Source organism: Ilyonectria robusta (genome assembly GCF_021365365.1).
Source record: "Ilyonectria robusta strain PMI_751 chromosome Unknown BGZ61scaffold_155, whole genome shotgun sequence".
Lineage (NCBI taxonomy): Eukaryota > Fungi > Ascomycota > Sordariomycetes > Hypocreales > Nectriaceae > Ilyonectria > Ilyonectria robusta.
In genome coordinates this window covers 4194-19725 of record NW_025764589.1, presented here as the reverse complement: position 1 = coordinate 19725, position 15532 = coordinate 4194, and the positions used below count along the sequence as shown (strand labels likewise).

General features: G+C 50.7%; 6 protein-coding genes across 6 annotated transcripts; 3 read left to right on the top strand and 3 right to left on the bottom strand.

Moving 5' to 3' along the window:
• Nucleotides 1–1587: 1587 nt before the first annotated feature.
• BGZ61DRAFT_501293 (amidase signature domain-containing protein) lies at nucleotides 1588–3786 on the bottom strand (the record flags this gene model as incomplete). Its single annotated transcript, XM_046251684.1, has 7 exons — nucleotides 1588–1760; nucleotides 1804–2427; nucleotides 2462–2468; nucleotides 2509–2536; nucleotides 2619–2775; nucleotides 2822–2932; nucleotides 3759–3786. 7 exons carry the CDS (start codon nucleotides 3784–3786, stop codon nucleotides 1588–1590), a joined length of 1128 nt encoding a protein of 375 aa, XP_046092937.1.
• Nucleotides 3787–4576: 790 nt separating this feature from the next.
• BGZ61DRAFT_501292 (GTP-binding protein SAS1) lies at nucleotides 4577–5510 on the bottom strand (the record flags this gene model as incomplete). The annotated part of the gene is made up of 4 exons (XM_046251683.1): nucleotides 4577–4905; nucleotides 4996–5263; nucleotides 5356–5371; nucleotides 5494–5510. The coding sequence occupies 4 exons, from the start codon at nucleotides 5508–5510 to the stop codon at nucleotides 4577–4579; spliced, it is 630 nt and encodes a 209-aa protein (XP_046092936.1).
• A 191-nt stretch (nucleotides 5511–5701) lies between these two features.
• BGZ61DRAFT_376726 (kinase-like domain-containing protein) lies at nucleotides 5702–6100 on the bottom strand (the record flags this gene model as incomplete). The annotated part of the gene is given in 2 exon segments (XM_046242533.1): nucleotides 5702–5836; nucleotides 5849–6100. The coding sequence occupies 2 exon segments, from the start codon at nucleotides 6098–6100 to the stop codon at nucleotides 5702–5704; spliced, it is 387 nt and encodes a 128-aa protein (XP_046092935.1).
• Nucleotides 6101–6428: 328 nt separating this feature from the next.
• On the top strand, nucleotides 6429–10986 carry BGZ61DRAFT_542572 (uncharacterized protein; the record flags this gene model as incomplete). Its single annotated transcript, XM_046255209.1, has 3 exons — nucleotides 6429–8874; nucleotides 10420–10875; nucleotides 10952–10986. 3 exons carry the CDS (start codon nucleotides 6429–6431, stop codon nucleotides 10984–10986), a joined length of 2937 nt encoding a protein of 978 aa, XP_046092934.1.
• A 1261-nt stretch (nucleotides 10987–12247) lies between these two features.
• On the top strand, nucleotides 12248–13373 carry BGZ61DRAFT_488219 (uncharacterized protein; the record flags this gene model as incomplete). Its single annotated transcript, XM_046250088.1, has 4 exons — nucleotides 12248–12286; nucleotides 12422–12682; nucleotides 12713–13051; nucleotides 13185–13373. The coding sequence occupies 4 exons, from the start codon at nucleotides 12248–12250 to the stop codon at nucleotides 13371–13373; spliced, it is 828 nt and encodes a 275-aa protein (XP_046092933.1).
• An 896-nt stretch (nucleotides 13374–14269) lies between these two features.
• BGZ61DRAFT_488218 (uncharacterized protein) lies at nucleotides 14270–14900 on the top strand (the record flags this gene model as incomplete). Its single annotated transcript, XM_046250087.1, has 3 exons — nucleotides 14270–14309; nucleotides 14525–14704; nucleotides 14755–14900. The coding sequence occupies 3 exons, from the start codon at nucleotides 14270–14272 to the stop codon at nucleotides 14898–14900; spliced, it is 366 nt and encodes a 121-aa protein (XP_046092932.1).
• Between the last annotated feature and the right edge of the window lie 632 nt (nucleotides 14901–15532).

Sequence of the window (15532 nt, the reverse complement as noted above, 5' to 3'; positions counted from 1 at the left end):
CGTTCTCTCTTGGCTATAATGTACGTAGCCCGCGCTATGACGCACATAAAGACGCTCTGAAGAATTTTACCATTAGTTCTTTGTGCAAGGAATCTTAAAAGGTATAGTTATCAGCCTCCGCTTTTAAAATGACATAAACTGTATGCTTTCGACGTACGCCAAGTGCGTTAGAGGCAGCAATAAAAACAATTACTCTGTCTCTCAACGTAAGGATTCTCCGAAGTCAAATATCTCCGCCCAAGTACTGATCGGGCATCGGCACCATCTAGCGCCTCGGCAGCTCCATGTCTAAGAATTCCTCGTCAAGGCGCCTCATCGCAGAGGAAAATAGGTAGCTTCCCCTAAGTAGGCTGATTGGAATGGTAAACAGTCACTCGACCCGGCCCCAGGCCATGAAATACACCCAAACAATTGAGGCGCTCAACTACTGTATGCCCATCCCATTAAAGTGAGCAAGCTAAGGCCACATGAGTCAGCATTGGATGGCGTTTAAAAAGCTGGACCTCCACAGGCTCGCATCGCGCTCCTGGAAATTATTAGATAGGGTCAAATCTGGGAAATAGTATCAAAGACTAGTCTTGTGCATATTCTAATGAGGTGTAAATTAGAGACTCAATACCAGTGGATGTGATATCGTAATCATAACTATAGTCGAGAGATAATATCAAGGCGGATATGCTATGTCATTTTCTATATTGAGAGTCCGGTTGAAAAGAGCTTGACAGAGCCATTTCAGTATGATGAGACAAGGTTAAAAACCTCATATTTGGATTTAAAGTTCAATTTAGCTATTATTCATTGGATTAGTTGTTAATGCTTGAGTGTTCTTTACGGTCAGTTAACTTTGGAGAGCTTTGGTTCTCCGCCCCCACCACTGGGTCCATCAACCGTAGTAGGGCACACAGTCAGCTCCCCTTTGGCGATGCATTCTGGTCTAGAATTTCTATGGTGCTTAGAAAGTGATGGTGGTCTTTGTCGCATAACTCATCATGTCAGCTATACTAAGGAAGGGACAATGACGATTCGAGGTTTAGTTCCCACATATGCTGGGTGTATGAATCTATCATTGTGCATGCAAATAATAGGATCTCAGTATATCAAAGATAGTAGGCGAATATAGGACCATATCTAGCCTAAGGAGATGCCCACAGTGCGACCAGGCAAAATTGCTGAAGTCTAATGCAACATACTTACACGCATGACAAGGGGCATGATGACAACTCTAGGAGATGATTCTAGCACTGGGTCTCGGGGGTATAGTGGGTTGCAACACTACAGCGTCTAGCCACTAATTTTGATTGCAATGATTTTACAATCTATCAAAGCTAACTCAATAGCGACTCTAAAAAGAGACCACTCTGGCAAATCTCATGCAGCTATTCAATATACATGTGGATGGCAGCTACAGTAGGCTGCAACCCTGACTTCATCCTAGCCATAAACACATGCCAGAAATTGTCACATCGTCACTCGCCTCACTTGACTGACCCCTCACTTTCGAGCTGCGCGTTTGAGCCCATGTTATCACTTGAATATTTACGTAAGAGCTTTGATTGAAATGCCCTGTGTGAACTGTTACTGGCCGGTTCAATTTCGTACGTTCGAACCACCATTAGTCACAAGTACCTTGCTGAGAGCTTTGCAAATTTGCAACAGCCGCTGATCGTGAAATCTAGGGCCAACAAGAGCTAGGCCAACAGGCATGCCGTAAACTCCAATAAATGTAGGTACGTTGACGACAGGCATATGAAACCCCTGGTCTGGGTCAGCCAAAGAATTATTGCAAGGTAATCGAGAAAGAACTTGCAGTCCACATGGTGTTGAAACATGCACAACCCATGTAGCGAAGCCCCATTGGAGCTTCATCGACGGCGCTAGGCGCGATGATTGCAGTGTAGTTCGCAGCCAGCTCATTTATGATATGCCGCATGTCAGAGTACCTGTCTAAAGCTTCCATTCTTTCTGTGCGGGTGCAGTTGGAGGTGTTCTCAACAATTTCTCGAATTTTCGTAGCTAGCTTTGTTTTGTCTAACCAGTAATCTCCAATAAGGAAAGACGGTTGGGCTTCGGCAAGGGTGATTGGTTTTTGGATCTGCTTCAGGGCCTCGACATTGGCGACTTTAGGGGGAAACGAGGCCTCTTTCACCTTGATGCCACGATATCGGAGGGTAGTAGCTGTCTCTTTCATTGCAGATACTGTACCAAGACCTGCTAAGGACCAAATGGGAATTTTCATCAGAGCAACCGAAACTTTTCTAAAATGAATATCTTGGGGAGTCTCATTGTCTTGGATGGCGAATAGATCTGCAAGGAGCTGCAGGTCTTCGACGCTACGAGCAAAGAAGCCAATGGTGTCAAATGTAGGGGTAACGGATTTCTGGCCCTCAGTTGAAATGGCGTTGAAGGTTAGCTTCATAGCGAAGATCCCTGCGAAAGACGCTGGGCGAATGATACTCATTACCCCCAGTCTGCATTCCGAGAGCGAGAGGTATTTTGAAGATCGGCCACCGGTGCCGCAAATTCACGCGAGGAACCCCTTGTAGTGCGATTCGGATCGTTAGGATTAGTTGTTTCGGGTCCGGAGTTGGCAACGGTGAACTCGGCCGTGGTTGTCTTACGTGGCAGCCAAATCAGCCCAATTAAAAGGGAAGAAATCACAGGCGACAGACGAACCAAAGATCAGAGCTCCCGCAGCCCGTAAAACTGCAACCGCAGATGAATCAGAGCTTGGCTGATAACCTTGATAAATGGGAGAGCCATTCTGCGTGGGCATGTCTTGCATGTGTGAGCTGTGTCATCAGACACTCAAACTACACTGTACCTTTGGTATCCATAACATCCTTTACTTCGATAGCCATCCCATACAACGGCCCTCTCTGATATTTGGGAATCCTGTCCAGGTCTCGCACTTGGCTTAGGATGGAAGCGGGATCTGATTTTGACTTATTACATATTTTTACAAGATGGTTGAATTAACAAGATGAGAGGGTCCACCAAGGAACGCCCATGATTTAATAATCCTGTCACGCTTATGAATCTGGCCCAAGAGAGATCAGGGATACGCTTCCGCAGTGATGGTGTCTGTCTTGAATAGCTCAAGTACCTGGGTTGCTGTTAGCTTGTACGGGGATGGCATCCTGGTTAACAATGTGAAGGTTTGAGGCGCCCAGGGTATAATAGATGAAATCGATAAATATCAGTGTTCGTACTGAAGGGAGAAAAAGTAAGGATGCACATTCCACCGCATGCTGCGCTCGCGCAAAGAAAACAAGAGAGGAGAGAGGGCGTCAGAGCCAAAGAGCATGGTGAGGTAGAAGGTGTCGCAATAACCGCTACGGCAAAAGGGAACGCGCTCCTCTTGCTTGCAGAGCTATTGTTATCCATATATTCCGTCTGACAGAAGGAAGGGGGAGGGGAGACAAACTCTTATCTGAAGCCTTGATCGCGCGTATTAGTCAGCTAGGAGAAGACAAAGGTCCTGTAATTGTCGTTGCTTGGCCGGAAAATACCCGTGCGTCTAAATTGTATATGTAGTAGGTAATGTAACTGAAGAAGAGAATGTAAGATGGCAACCCCTAGCGCGGATGCGCGGGCAGTTACGGGCAACTTGATGTGAATTTGCTATTAGGAAGCATGCTAACCCGGGCTCTTGATTTACAAGCCCAAATCACAAAATGTCCCATCACTAGATAGGTTTTAGTGAGATGCGCATTTTGTGTCGGGCGTGATATTCGCCACAACAGCCGGAGAGCTGATGCCAGACTCGGAGCAGAGGGAAGAAGTCATGGGTATAGTGGCAGAAGCGATGCGAGAGTCTTTGACGGAAGAACTGGATGAGACTCTCCTCTCGCTGGAGAGTCTTTCTCGGTTACTGACGAGTAAGCTGGCGGTGTAATCCCTATGTATGATGAGTGCAGGAGGGATATAATACTTAGCAATAGGTGCGAATGGCACCAATGAAGTATCTGTCTCTCTGCACGTGATAGCCTGAAGAAGTGGTGAGATGCTGCAAAATCTTGGTGCTGTCATGAGGTTGGCTATTAAGGTTAATGACGCGGAGGCGACGGGATACGATGGGACGCGAGTGAATATGGCTGATGTAGCGCAAGGTAGACCACTCAAGATGTATTTTCCTGTATGAATGCGCTGATGCTGAGAAATCTCTTTTTATTGGACAACCTATCCTATCTAAAAGGGATGTTCCATGTGGCATTATTGCTCATGTCCGCCATTCCATTCCGAGATTGACAAAAGTTCTAGATTGCGACGAATGGGAGAAGCTCTCGCTAGTCTAGCCAAGAATCATCAAAGCTGAGTCAAAAACCTCACCTGTTGTGAGATTGGGAATATTCGCGGCCAGCAATGGATGTCTCCATTGCTGCCCCTTCTGAGAATCAAATGATGAAACAAGGTCCTCCCACGGCAAACATCCTACTAGAAGATCACACAGCCACATTTCGGATCTTAATAACTTAAACTGAAAGGCGCTTTAAATCTAAACCAAGAGAATATGAGCATCGCTCGTCATGCTTCATTGCGGTTCTTGTCGACGCTAAACAAGCAAACAGATCAATGATCACTTCCAATGCCATTTTGAAGGCTTCCACCACCCTTCTTTAATCGATTGATGGGTTTGTTTATCCTCATGTTGTGCTAGCTGATTCGGTCGTTCAGCAGCGAGGCGCTTCATTATGTCGGCAATGAGGTTGTGAAAGGCCTGGTCGATATTGCTATTCAACTTTGACGATACCTCAAGGAAAGGAGCTCCTATCTTATATGCGAGTGCTTGGCCACGCTCAGGTGACACTACTCGTGATTCGACCAAATCAGAGTTGTTTCCAATCAGAATCTTGTTGATACCTTCAACGGCGTGCTCCCCTATGTTCGCATTCCAGGTTAGGATATCTGAAACTCCGTTAGCAGATGGTATTCTATCCAGGTCCTCCTTAGCAACCGCGGCTAGGCTCCCTGTTAGGCTCTGCGCTTGTAACGTACTCTGAAACGATCTTTCGTCTGTCACATCGTACACCAGCAGGATACCCATTGCTCCTCTGTAGTAAGCTGTTGTTATGGTACGGAATCTCTCTTGGCCGGCAGTATCCCAAATCTGGAGCTTAATGATCTTTCCATTGATCTCAAGCTTGACTATCTTGAAATCAATACCAATCGTCGGAATATAAGACGGAGTGTAGTTCTCATCGCTGAATCTCAGAAGGATATCTGACTTGCCAACACTCGCGTCGCCTACAAGTAGAACTTTCACCTAGAGCGCCACAAGTCACCAAGGATTAGCAGCAAAATTCAAGAGCATCTTCCTTCAAACTGCACTGGCTCTTGCGAACGGCTAATTCTTACCAACATGTCGTAATTGCTTGTTGAGATGTGTTTCCTTATGGAAGGTCTCGGTGTTGGCACTGATATCTTATCCACCGAGTCAATATGCGCTGGTAAATCGTGGCCTTTCATAATGGCAAGAGCTGGACTTGTTGGTACAAATGTTTTCGACTCATCAGTGGCTTCTTTTATGTCCTCGTCATTTAGCGTGTCTGACGGGGGTAGGGTAAGTTCGGTCGTGGTCCACGCAGCTGACACTTCTTCTTGCGAAAGTTCGTCATGCGTCTTGCTTATTGTGGGAAAAGACCTTGATATTTCGAGAATCTGTTAAGAAATTAACTCTTTTCAGGGGGTGGTGGATGATTTCTCACCCGTCGCTTGACGGTATACTAGATTCCGGTGGTATAGTTAATGTCGAGATCCAAGAACAAGAGCGAATTTGAGATGCGGTGGGCCGTTTTGATGGTGAAACCACCATGGCGTTTTGGATGAACTGCCCGCACTAGTTAGACACGTTCCTTTGGGCTAGAATATTGGACGGAAACGAATTTCCCGTTGTTATGTAGTTGAACAGCAAGCGATTGTTGGAGAATGTCGGCTGATTAGTGATGAGGCGGAAAGCAATTTCCCCGAGTGACCATATATCCACGGCAGAGGTATAGGCTGCATCTTTAAGAGTTATGAATCCCTGAACTTCCGGAGCCGCGTATCCTGCCGTTCCAATTTGAGTCCTCAGCGCTGTATCCAACCGTGAGTCCGCGGTCATCGAGTGCGACGCCGCCGCACTTGATGACCGGCTTCACCACTCGCCATTGGTCCAAATCGCCGCAGCCCCCTGTCGGCTGCCTCCACCGGCAGGGGACTGTCGCACTTGATGACCGGTCGCACTTGATGACCGGTCGCGAGCCAATCAGAGAGAGGCAAAAAGGGGCAAAAGAGAGAGAGAGAGAGAGAGAGAGAGAGAGAGAGAGAGAGAGAGAGAGAGAGAGAGAGAGACCTTTTCTTTTCTCTTTTTTCTTCTTCTCTTCCCCTTACCCTTATCTTCTTCTTCTCCTTTCTCTTTAAGCTTAAAGAAAAGAAATAAAAGAGAAAAGATGGCAGCAGAAGAAGAAAAAGATAGGGAAAGAGCTGCCCAACTGCAGCAAAAACAGCTAGCAGCAGCAGCTATAGCTTCAAGCCAAAGCTGGCTCTACTACTATCCCTGCCTTTCTATTCTTATCTGTGCAACTCATGGCTACGCTGTAGCCGACCTGCCAAGTCATCTATTAAAGCAGCATACCGACCTTAGCTGGCCTATACGCCAGGCTCTTGCTAAGCACTATAGCCAACAGAACCTCAGCGGCTCTGGCTGGCGGCAGCAGCTACTGCACAAGAGGCCGGAAGGTAGCCAGCAAGGCCAGGATCAAGACCTAGAAGAGGCAGCAGTAGCCCCCTTTGCCGGGCTCCCTATCCACTACGCATTCCGATGCCGCAGATGCCCCAGCTTTCTAACGGTTAACTGGAAGCTCTGCAAAACACACTGCAGCCAGCTCCACGCAGCCGGCAGCGAGCAGGCCCGAGCAGGCCTCTGGTATCAGGCTCCGGCCCAAACCTTCTTTACACAGCCAGCTAGGCGCTCCTACTTTCCTGTTAACCTGACTGCTGCTGCAATAGCCCCAAGCTCAAGCTTAAGTTCAAGCTCCTTCAGCCCAAGCCCGAGCTGCAGTATGGAGCCCAGCCTGCCAGCACCGCTAAGAGCCGGCAATGCTGAGAATGGAGCAGAGGCACAGCAGAGGCAGCAGCAGACAGCTCAGCTTGTAGCAACTATTCAGCAGCAGTGGGAGCACGAGCAGGGCGAGCAGCAGGAAAAGCTGCTCCAGATGGCTGAAGGCAGCATATACAAGCATGAGATCACCAACTGGCTGCGGCGCACCGGCTGGGTTGATCACTTTGGCTGCCGAGACCTAGGCCGAATCCACGCCGCCAGCCGGATGCCGCAGCAAGCAGACGAGCCGGACCTACAGATGCTTGTTGAAGCCCTAGACCGGGTCTTCTTCCGCCGCTGCATCGCCGGCCTCGGGGCGCTGCCGCACATCGGCCGGCTCTACCTGGCCAGCCCCCACCTGCAGGAGACTCACAGCCGGCCCTTTGGGCCCCTGCAGGAAAAGGACAGCATGGATCGATATCTGCGCTATAGCAAGCGCTTTCTCTGCTACTGCCTACGGGTTCGGACGCTTGAGCCGGCCGAGCTAGCCACACAGCACGCTCTTATTCTTACCCCAATGCAGCGAGGCCAGCTTGCAAGGCTTGCCCGTCGGCTCGAGCAGGCCGTGGCGGCAGGCTGCAGCTATAGTAGCGGCAACAACAGCGATGAGGACGAGGACGATGAGGGCGGCTGTAGTAACAGTCATGACAATAGCAAGATAAGAGCCCAGGTTGAAGAAGAGGTCCTACAGGCTTTAGCCAGCTTTTGGATGCAGCGCCTTCCTGCCGACCCCTTTGCGAGCCCGCTGTGGCACTTTGTCGCCGTCCTGGGGATCAACAAGCAAACCGGGCAGCTGCAGCCGGCCCATCTATTTACAGGCACTCTAGCCGGCCTCGTATATACAGGCCGAGCTGTTGTAGCCGAGGCGGCGATCCCCAGCAGCCAGCGGGCGGCACTGACAGATCTGCCCGAGCAACTGCATGCAGCAAGAGAGAGCTGGCTATGTAAGACCAGCTTTGCACCAATGGGCTATATCTTGAGCCTGCTGCTCTACGGTCGGAAGATTGCAATGGAGACCGGCAGCCGGCTTGCAGTCTTGTGGAATGCTGAAGGAACCCTGCTTTACTACCACGGTCAGCCTCTTGCAATAGATAGCATCCGGCAGCTAGTGGCCAGAATGACGGCAGATGCTGAAGATCTTCTATGGGAAAGACTGCTATTCCGGCCCTCCAGCAGCAGCAGCTGCAATACGGCAGCAGGGCCAGCCGGGCCCTATATACAGCAGACAGCCGGGCTTGAAGCTCGAGGCCGCTTTCTCATCCCTCTAGCAGCTATTCGCGACGATCTGACCCAGACCCAGCGCGGCCAATCCTTTATGCATACCAACGGCCTGCTGGGGCGGGAAAAGGAAATACTCCAGAGCCTTGTGGCAGGCCCGCTGCAGAAGGAGTTCCTCGACAGCAAGGGCGAGTGGAAATGGCCCCGGGTCCAGCGGTATTTACAGCAGGTCAAGCACTTCCAAGAGCTGCTATTAGTCCTCATCCATCTAACCAACCAGCCTCTTCGAGGGCCGGAAATCACCGGGCTGCAGCTCGTCAACGGCATCAATCGGAACTGCAGCGTATTTATCATCGACGGCAAGGTCGTCTTAGTCAGCCAGTATCACAAATCCCTTGCCCACTTCAACAGCCCTAAGGTTATCCCTCGGATGCTGCCGGGCCGGGTTGGGCAGCTTCTAGTAATATATATACTTTACATCCAGCCCTTTACAAACCGGCTCGAGAGCAGCCGGCTAGCCCTCCGCGATAAGGTCTATCTACCGAGCAACTTTATCTGGCATCAGCACGAAAAGCCCGGTACGCCCTGGAATAGCAACTAGCTATCTCGAGCCCTTGCCAAATAGACCCAGCACTATATCGGCCAAAGGATTACGCTGCAGCAGTGGCGGCATATCGCTATTGCCGTCAGCCAGCGGCATACTCGCGCCCGAGGGCCCCAGAGGGGGTATTTTAGCACAGCCAACCAGGCAGAGGATAAGAAGGAGAAAGAGGGCGAGAGCTATAAGAATGTTGAGGATCTAGCTGCTACACACACAAGCCATACAGCTGCCGGCTATAAAGTGACTATTAAAATCCTCAAGCAGCTAACCTCTAAGTTCTTAGAGGTCTTTGGCTAGGCTAGTTAGCACTAACACCACTTTCTTAGCTATATAGAAAAAAGAGAAGAAGCTGCTAGAAGGACTGGAGAGATTAAAGCTTAAGAGGAGGAAGAAGTAGAAGATAAAGAGGAAGCAGTAGCAGCTAATATAAAGATTAAGGCAGCTAGAGCTCATACTAGCATAAAAAAAACAGTCAGAGGGAAGAAGAAAAGTAGGGCCAATCTAAAACTAAGAGGCAGAGCTAAAGAGTAGAAAGCCTTTAAAAGAATCCAGCCTCTAGGGCTGCTACAGACAGCCGGGTCAGCTGCAGTTACAGCTATAAGAGGAGGCATAATTAGAGCCTTAGATAACCAGCTCCTTCTATAGACTTTATAGCAAGCCCTGTAGAATCCAGCAGCTAAGTTTTACTTAGCAGCATAGAAGGAAGCTATCTAGCAGGCTGCAGCCAAGCAGACCCCCCTCGTTGCCATCCTGCCTACTAGTACCAACAAGAACCTAATCTTTATAATGCCAGCCCTCCTAACTAAAGCCGGCATAACAATTGTAGTTGCGCCCTATCGGGCACTCAAGGACCAGCTTGTCAGCTGCTATCAGGATGCCGGCCTAGACTGCAAGACCTGGCCAGAAGCTCAGGATTCCTGGCCTACAGTTACAGTAATATCGGCCGAGGCTGCCGTCACTAATAGCTTCCTGCAGTAGGCAGCCGGCCTCAGCATCAGCAACCAGCTTAACCGAGTAGTTATCGATGAATGCCACCTCACCTTCACGGCAGCCTTAAGCTATCGAACCAAGCTGAAGGGGCTGATCCAGCTGCAGGGCCTTGCCTGCCTGCTTATCTTCCTTACCGGCACCTTGCTGCCGTATAAGCAGGCTGCCCTCGAGGCTGCTATGCTGCTGTAGAACCCCATCTACATCTGGGCCTCCAGCCACCGCCTGAACGTGCAGTTCCAAGTCTATAAGGTCCGCAGCAGCCAAGGCATTGCAGAGATAAAGCAGCATATAGCAGCTTAAGCGAGGACCTTGAAGGCAGGCAAGAAGGGCATCATCTTCTGCTGCAGCTATGCAAGCTGCAAGGCAGTTGCCCGGCAGCTCGACTGCTATTACTACCATGGAGATACAGAGGCCGAGGCAGGCAAAGATGGGGACGAAGCCAGCCGCAGTGCCTTTCTAGCCCAGCGGCATATAGGCTATCAGCAGTAGATTGAAGAGTCGGCACAATATATCGTAGCTATAGCAGCTCTAGGCACGGGGCTTGACGTCTCAGGCCTCGTGCATGTAATCCACCTCGATATCCCCTACTCTGTCCTCAGCTATGCTCAGGAGGTCGGGCGGGCCGGGCGGGCTGGCGAGCCGGTGTTGGCCGAGGTTGTTGTCGAGGAGAGAAACTGGCCGCTGGGGAACCCGCAGCAGGAGGCCTATTGGGATGAGGAAAGGCAGGAAATCGGCAGCTTGATCTGGACCCCAGGATGCCGGCGGTATATCCTAGGCCGGCATCTAGATGGGGATTATCGCAGCTGCCGCGCCATCAGCCCTAAGGCCGCCCTCTACGACAACTGCCAGCGGCAGGGCAAGCCTCCCGCTCTTGGGCCGGCTCTGCTACAAGCCCGAGGCCGGCAAAGCAGCCGGGACCTGGCCGAGATCGAGGCTGCGCTCGAGGAAATCGACGGCCTCGCACGGGGCCTGGGGCTAGGCAAGCAAGGTAAGATGGGGTGCCGGCCCTGCTGGGTGCGCTACGGAGCGGCCGAGGCCCGACACTCATGGTATTGCTGCCCCAGGCTGGAAGCAAGGCTGGAAGGCAATTCAAGTATAGAGACGGGGGTAGCTGCAGCAGAGAGCAAGCTCTACCGGCCTTTCTTTATAGACGCAATACAATTTCAAGAAGGTATTTGCTATAAGAGTAGAGGAGGCCGGTAGGTATCCTACCTAAGCTACTTCTACTGCCACCTCTCCCAGGCCCTATATATAGAAGACTATAGGAATAAGGGCAGAAGTTATAAGTATAAGTATATTGTAATGCCGCTAGCTCTTATAGTATTTATCAAGCCGGCAATGCAAGCCTAGATGGAGGAGGTAGTTATCAAGCAGGCCTTACAAGACAAAAAGGACTATTAGTAGTAGCTCAGGCAAAGGCATCCACAGCTAGTTGGCAGCATAGAGATAATAAATACTATAGCAGTATTTAGTTGGATAATTAAACAGCAGAAAGACTAGCAGAAAGAAAATAAAAAAGAGCCTTTAAGAATAGAGAGATTTAATAGAGCTTCTAGTAGTAGATTCTAATAGCAGATTCTAATAGCAGATTCTAATAGCAGGAACTAGCAGCAGCTTTTGCTGTCAGGCTGTAACGGCAGCTTGAGACAATAGCTTCCAACAGCAACTTAAGACGGCAGCTTCCAACAGCAGCTTGAGACAGCAGCTTCCAATAGCAGCTTGAGACAGCAGCTTCCAACAGCAGCTTGAGAGTCAAATTAAGGTTGTGGGGCCCGGATTGCAGGGGGCGCCGGGGCACAGAGGCGCAGGCGGCCCCATAAGGTCGGCCAACGTCATCCGCAGCCGGCCTATGACGTCGGCAGCTGCTTTTAACGGCAGCCCGTGCCGGCAGGCTCGAGTTGCTGTGTGTGAGGGTGGGCATTTGCAGTCGGCCTATGACGTCGGCAGCCCGTAACGGCAGCTTGTGACGGCAGCTTGTGCCGGCAGGGCCGAGTTGCTATGTATAAGTAAGGGCATTCAGAGCCGGCCTTGGACAGCGGCAGCTTGTAGCTGCAGCCTTTAACAACAGCTTGTAACTGCAGCTTGTGCCGGCGTGCTCGAGTTGCTGTGTGCGAGTGAGGGTATGCGCAGCCGGCCTATAATGTCGGCAGGGTCGAGTTACTATATACACGTGAAGGCATTTGCAGCCGGGCTTTGATAATAGCAGCTTGTAACTGTAGCTGGTATAGGCAGGCCTAAGTGGCCTGGGATAGGCAGGAGCAATTTAAGCCCGCCTTTAACAATAGCAGATTGTAATAGCAGCTTATGCCTGCAGTCTCGAGTTGCTATGTGCGAGCGAGGGCATTTATAGCCGGCCTTTGATGACAGCATCTTGTGCCGGCGGGCTTGTGTTGCTGTGTGTAAGTGAGGGCATTCGCAGCCGGCCTTTAGCAACAGCAGCCTGTGACTGCAGCTTGTGCCGCCGGGCTCGAGCTGCCGTTTGTTAATGACGGCATTTGCTGCCGGCCTATGACGTCGGCAGCTTTCAACGGCAGCTTCCAACGGCAGCTTGTGCCGGCAGGCTCGGGTTGCTGAGTGCGAGTGAGGGCATTCGTAGCCGGCCTGTCATAACGGCAACCTGTGACCGCCGCGTTCAACGGCAGCTTCCAATGGCAGCTTATGCCGGCAGGCTCGAGTTGCTATATGCAAGGCAGGGTATTTGCAGCCGGCCTGTGACGTCGGCAGCAGCTTTCAATGGCAGCTTCCAATGGCATCTTGTGACTGCAGCTTGTGCCGGCGGGCTCGAGTTGCTATGTGTAAGTGAGGGTATTTACTGCTTCAAGCAGACTAAACAGTCAGTCAGTCAGTCAGTTAGTCAGTTAATTAAAAAAAGAGAGAGAAAAGTAGCTGCTGAGGGAGGACTTATATGCAAGCAAGGGCATTTGCAGCCGGCCTATGACGTCGGCAGCAGCTTGCAACAGCAGCTTGCAACAGCAGCTTGCAACAGCAGCTTGCAACAGCAGCTTGCAACAGCAGCTTGCAATAGCAAGCTTGAGTTGTTGTGTGCTAGGGAGGGCATTTGCAATAGCAGCTTGTGCCGGCAGCCTCGAGTTGCGGCCGACAAGTCAGGGCGTTCCGGATCGGCCTGTCAAAATAGCAGCTTATGCCGGCAAGCCCGAGTTGATGTATGTGAGGGAGGGCATTTGCAGCCGGCCTATAGCCTCGGCAGCAACTTGCAATGGCAGCTTGCAATAGCAGCTTGTGCCGGCAGACTCGAGTTGCTATGTATAAGTCAGGGTGTTGCTGATTGGCTTGTAGCTGCAGCTTGCAATAGCTTGCTGTGCCGGCAGGCTTGAGCTGTGTGCGAGGGAGGGTATTTGCAGCCGGCCTATGACAATAGCAGCTCGTAATGGCGGCTTGCAACATCCGCTTGGGCCGGCAGGCTCGAGTTGCTGTGTGCGAGGGAGGGTATTTGCAATAGCAGCTCGCAATAGCAGCTTGCAATAGCAGCCAGCTCGGGCTGCTGTGTGTAAGTGAGGGCATTTGCAACTAGCTAGCTTGTAACGGCAGCTTGCAATAGCAGCTTGCAACAGCAGCTTGCAACGGCAGCTTGCAACGGCAGCTTGTCACGGCACCTTGTGCCGGCAGGCTCGAGTTGTTGTATGCAAGTGAGGGCATTTATAGCCGGCCTATGACGTCGGCAGCAACTTGCAATAGCAGCTTGCAATAGCAGGCTTGAGTTACTGTGAGTAAGTGAGGGTATTTATAGCTATAGGCTACATCTTTAGGTCTGCTTGGCAACATACTCGCCCTTGTAAAAAAGAGGGAAAGAAAATTCATAGCAGCGAGGAATTAAACCCTAGGCCTCGGCGCAATAGGCTCAGCCTCTGCAATAGGCAAAAAACTAAGGGGCCCGGCTGGGAACCCCTTAGAAACTGGCTTATTGGCGCATAGCAATCAATACCAATTAATCCTATCCTACTGTAGCGGTTTTTTCTCTCCTAATTCGCTGCAACTATAGGGTAGTATGGAATTAGAAGACCGGATTAGCCTATGAGTAGGCTTCCTCCTAACAATTAGCCAAGCTTAGCCAGGCGGCCAAGAATAAAGTCCTTAACTACTTGACTAAACCTGCCCGTTGCTGCTTGTTAGGATCAGAAAGACATATCGGGCTCTATAAGGCTATGAACGCTATGGCTTGTAGCTTGTAGCTTGTGGCTTGTAGCTACAGCTTGGGCCGGCCGGCTCGAGTTGCTGTATGTAAGGGAGGGCATTTACAACGGCAAGCTCAAGTTGCTATGCATAAGTAAGAGCATTTGCAGCCAGCCTGTAACGTCGGCAGCTTGCAACAGCAGCTTGAGCCGGCAAGCTCGAGTTGCTGTGTGCAAGTGAGGGTATTCGCAATGGCAGCTTGTGCCGGCAAGCTCGAGTTGCTATGTATAAGTAAGGGCGTTCGCAGCCGGCCTATGATCTTAGCAGCAACTTGTAACGGCAGCTTGCTAATAGTAGCTTCCAATAGCAAGCCCAAGCTGCAGTAGTCGGGGAAGGGCGTGCCTGCTTGGCTTGTAAGAGAGCAGCTTCCAATAGCAGCTTGCAACAGCTGTTAGTGCTGGCAGGCTCGAGTTGCTATATGTGAGGGAGGGTATTTATAACGGTAGCTTGTGCCGGCAGGCTTGAGTTACTGCCGGCAAGTCAGGGGGGTCCGAATCGGCCTGTCAAAATAGCAGCTTATGCCGGCAACCCCGAGTTGCAATATGCCAGTAAGGGCATCCGCAGCCGGCCTCTAACGTCGGCAGCTTACAACAGCAGCTTATGCCGGAAAGCTCCAGTTGCTATATGTAAGTTAGTGCGTTACTAACTAGCTTGTAGCTGCAGCTTGCAATAGCAGCTCGTGCTGGCAAGCTCGAGTTGCTGTGTGCAAGTGAGGGTATTTACAGCGGGCCTATAACATCAGTAGCAACTTTCAACAGCAACTTGCAACGGCAGCTTGTGCCGGCAAGCTCGAGTTGCTGTGGCAAGTTTAGCAGCTTGTAATAGCAGCTTATGCCGACAGGCTCAAGTAGCCTAGAGTAGGCAAGAGCATTTTCAGCCGACCTATAATAACAGCAGATTGTAATTACAGCTTATGCCGGCAGGCTCAACCTACTATGTGCGAGTAAGAGCATTTAAAGCCGGCCTCTGACGTTGGCAGCAGCTTCCAACAGCAGCTTATAATGGCAGCTTGTAACAGCAGCTTATGCCGGCAGGCTCAAGTAGCCTAGGGTAGACAAGGGCATTTTCAGCCGGATTGTAATAACAGCCTCTTGTAACTGCAGCTTATGCGGCAGGCTCGAGTTGCTGTATGCAAGAGAGGGCATTTAGAGCCAGCCTATAAATTAGCAGCAGCTTATAATAGCAGCTTATAACAGCAGCTTGTAATGGCAGCTTGTAACAGGAAGCTTACGCCGGCAGCTTGCAACAGCAGCTTATGCAGTAGGCTTGAGTTGCTATATGTATATATGTGTGCGCGTGTGTATGTGTGTAAGTAAGGGCATTTATAGCCGGCCTCCTGGAAATAGGCAGAGAGATTTTGCAGCAGATTCAAGGAGCCTGTGCTGGCGAGCTCGAGTTGCTGTGTGCAAGGGAGGGTATTTGCAGCCGGCCTGAGACTTCGGCAGCATGTAATA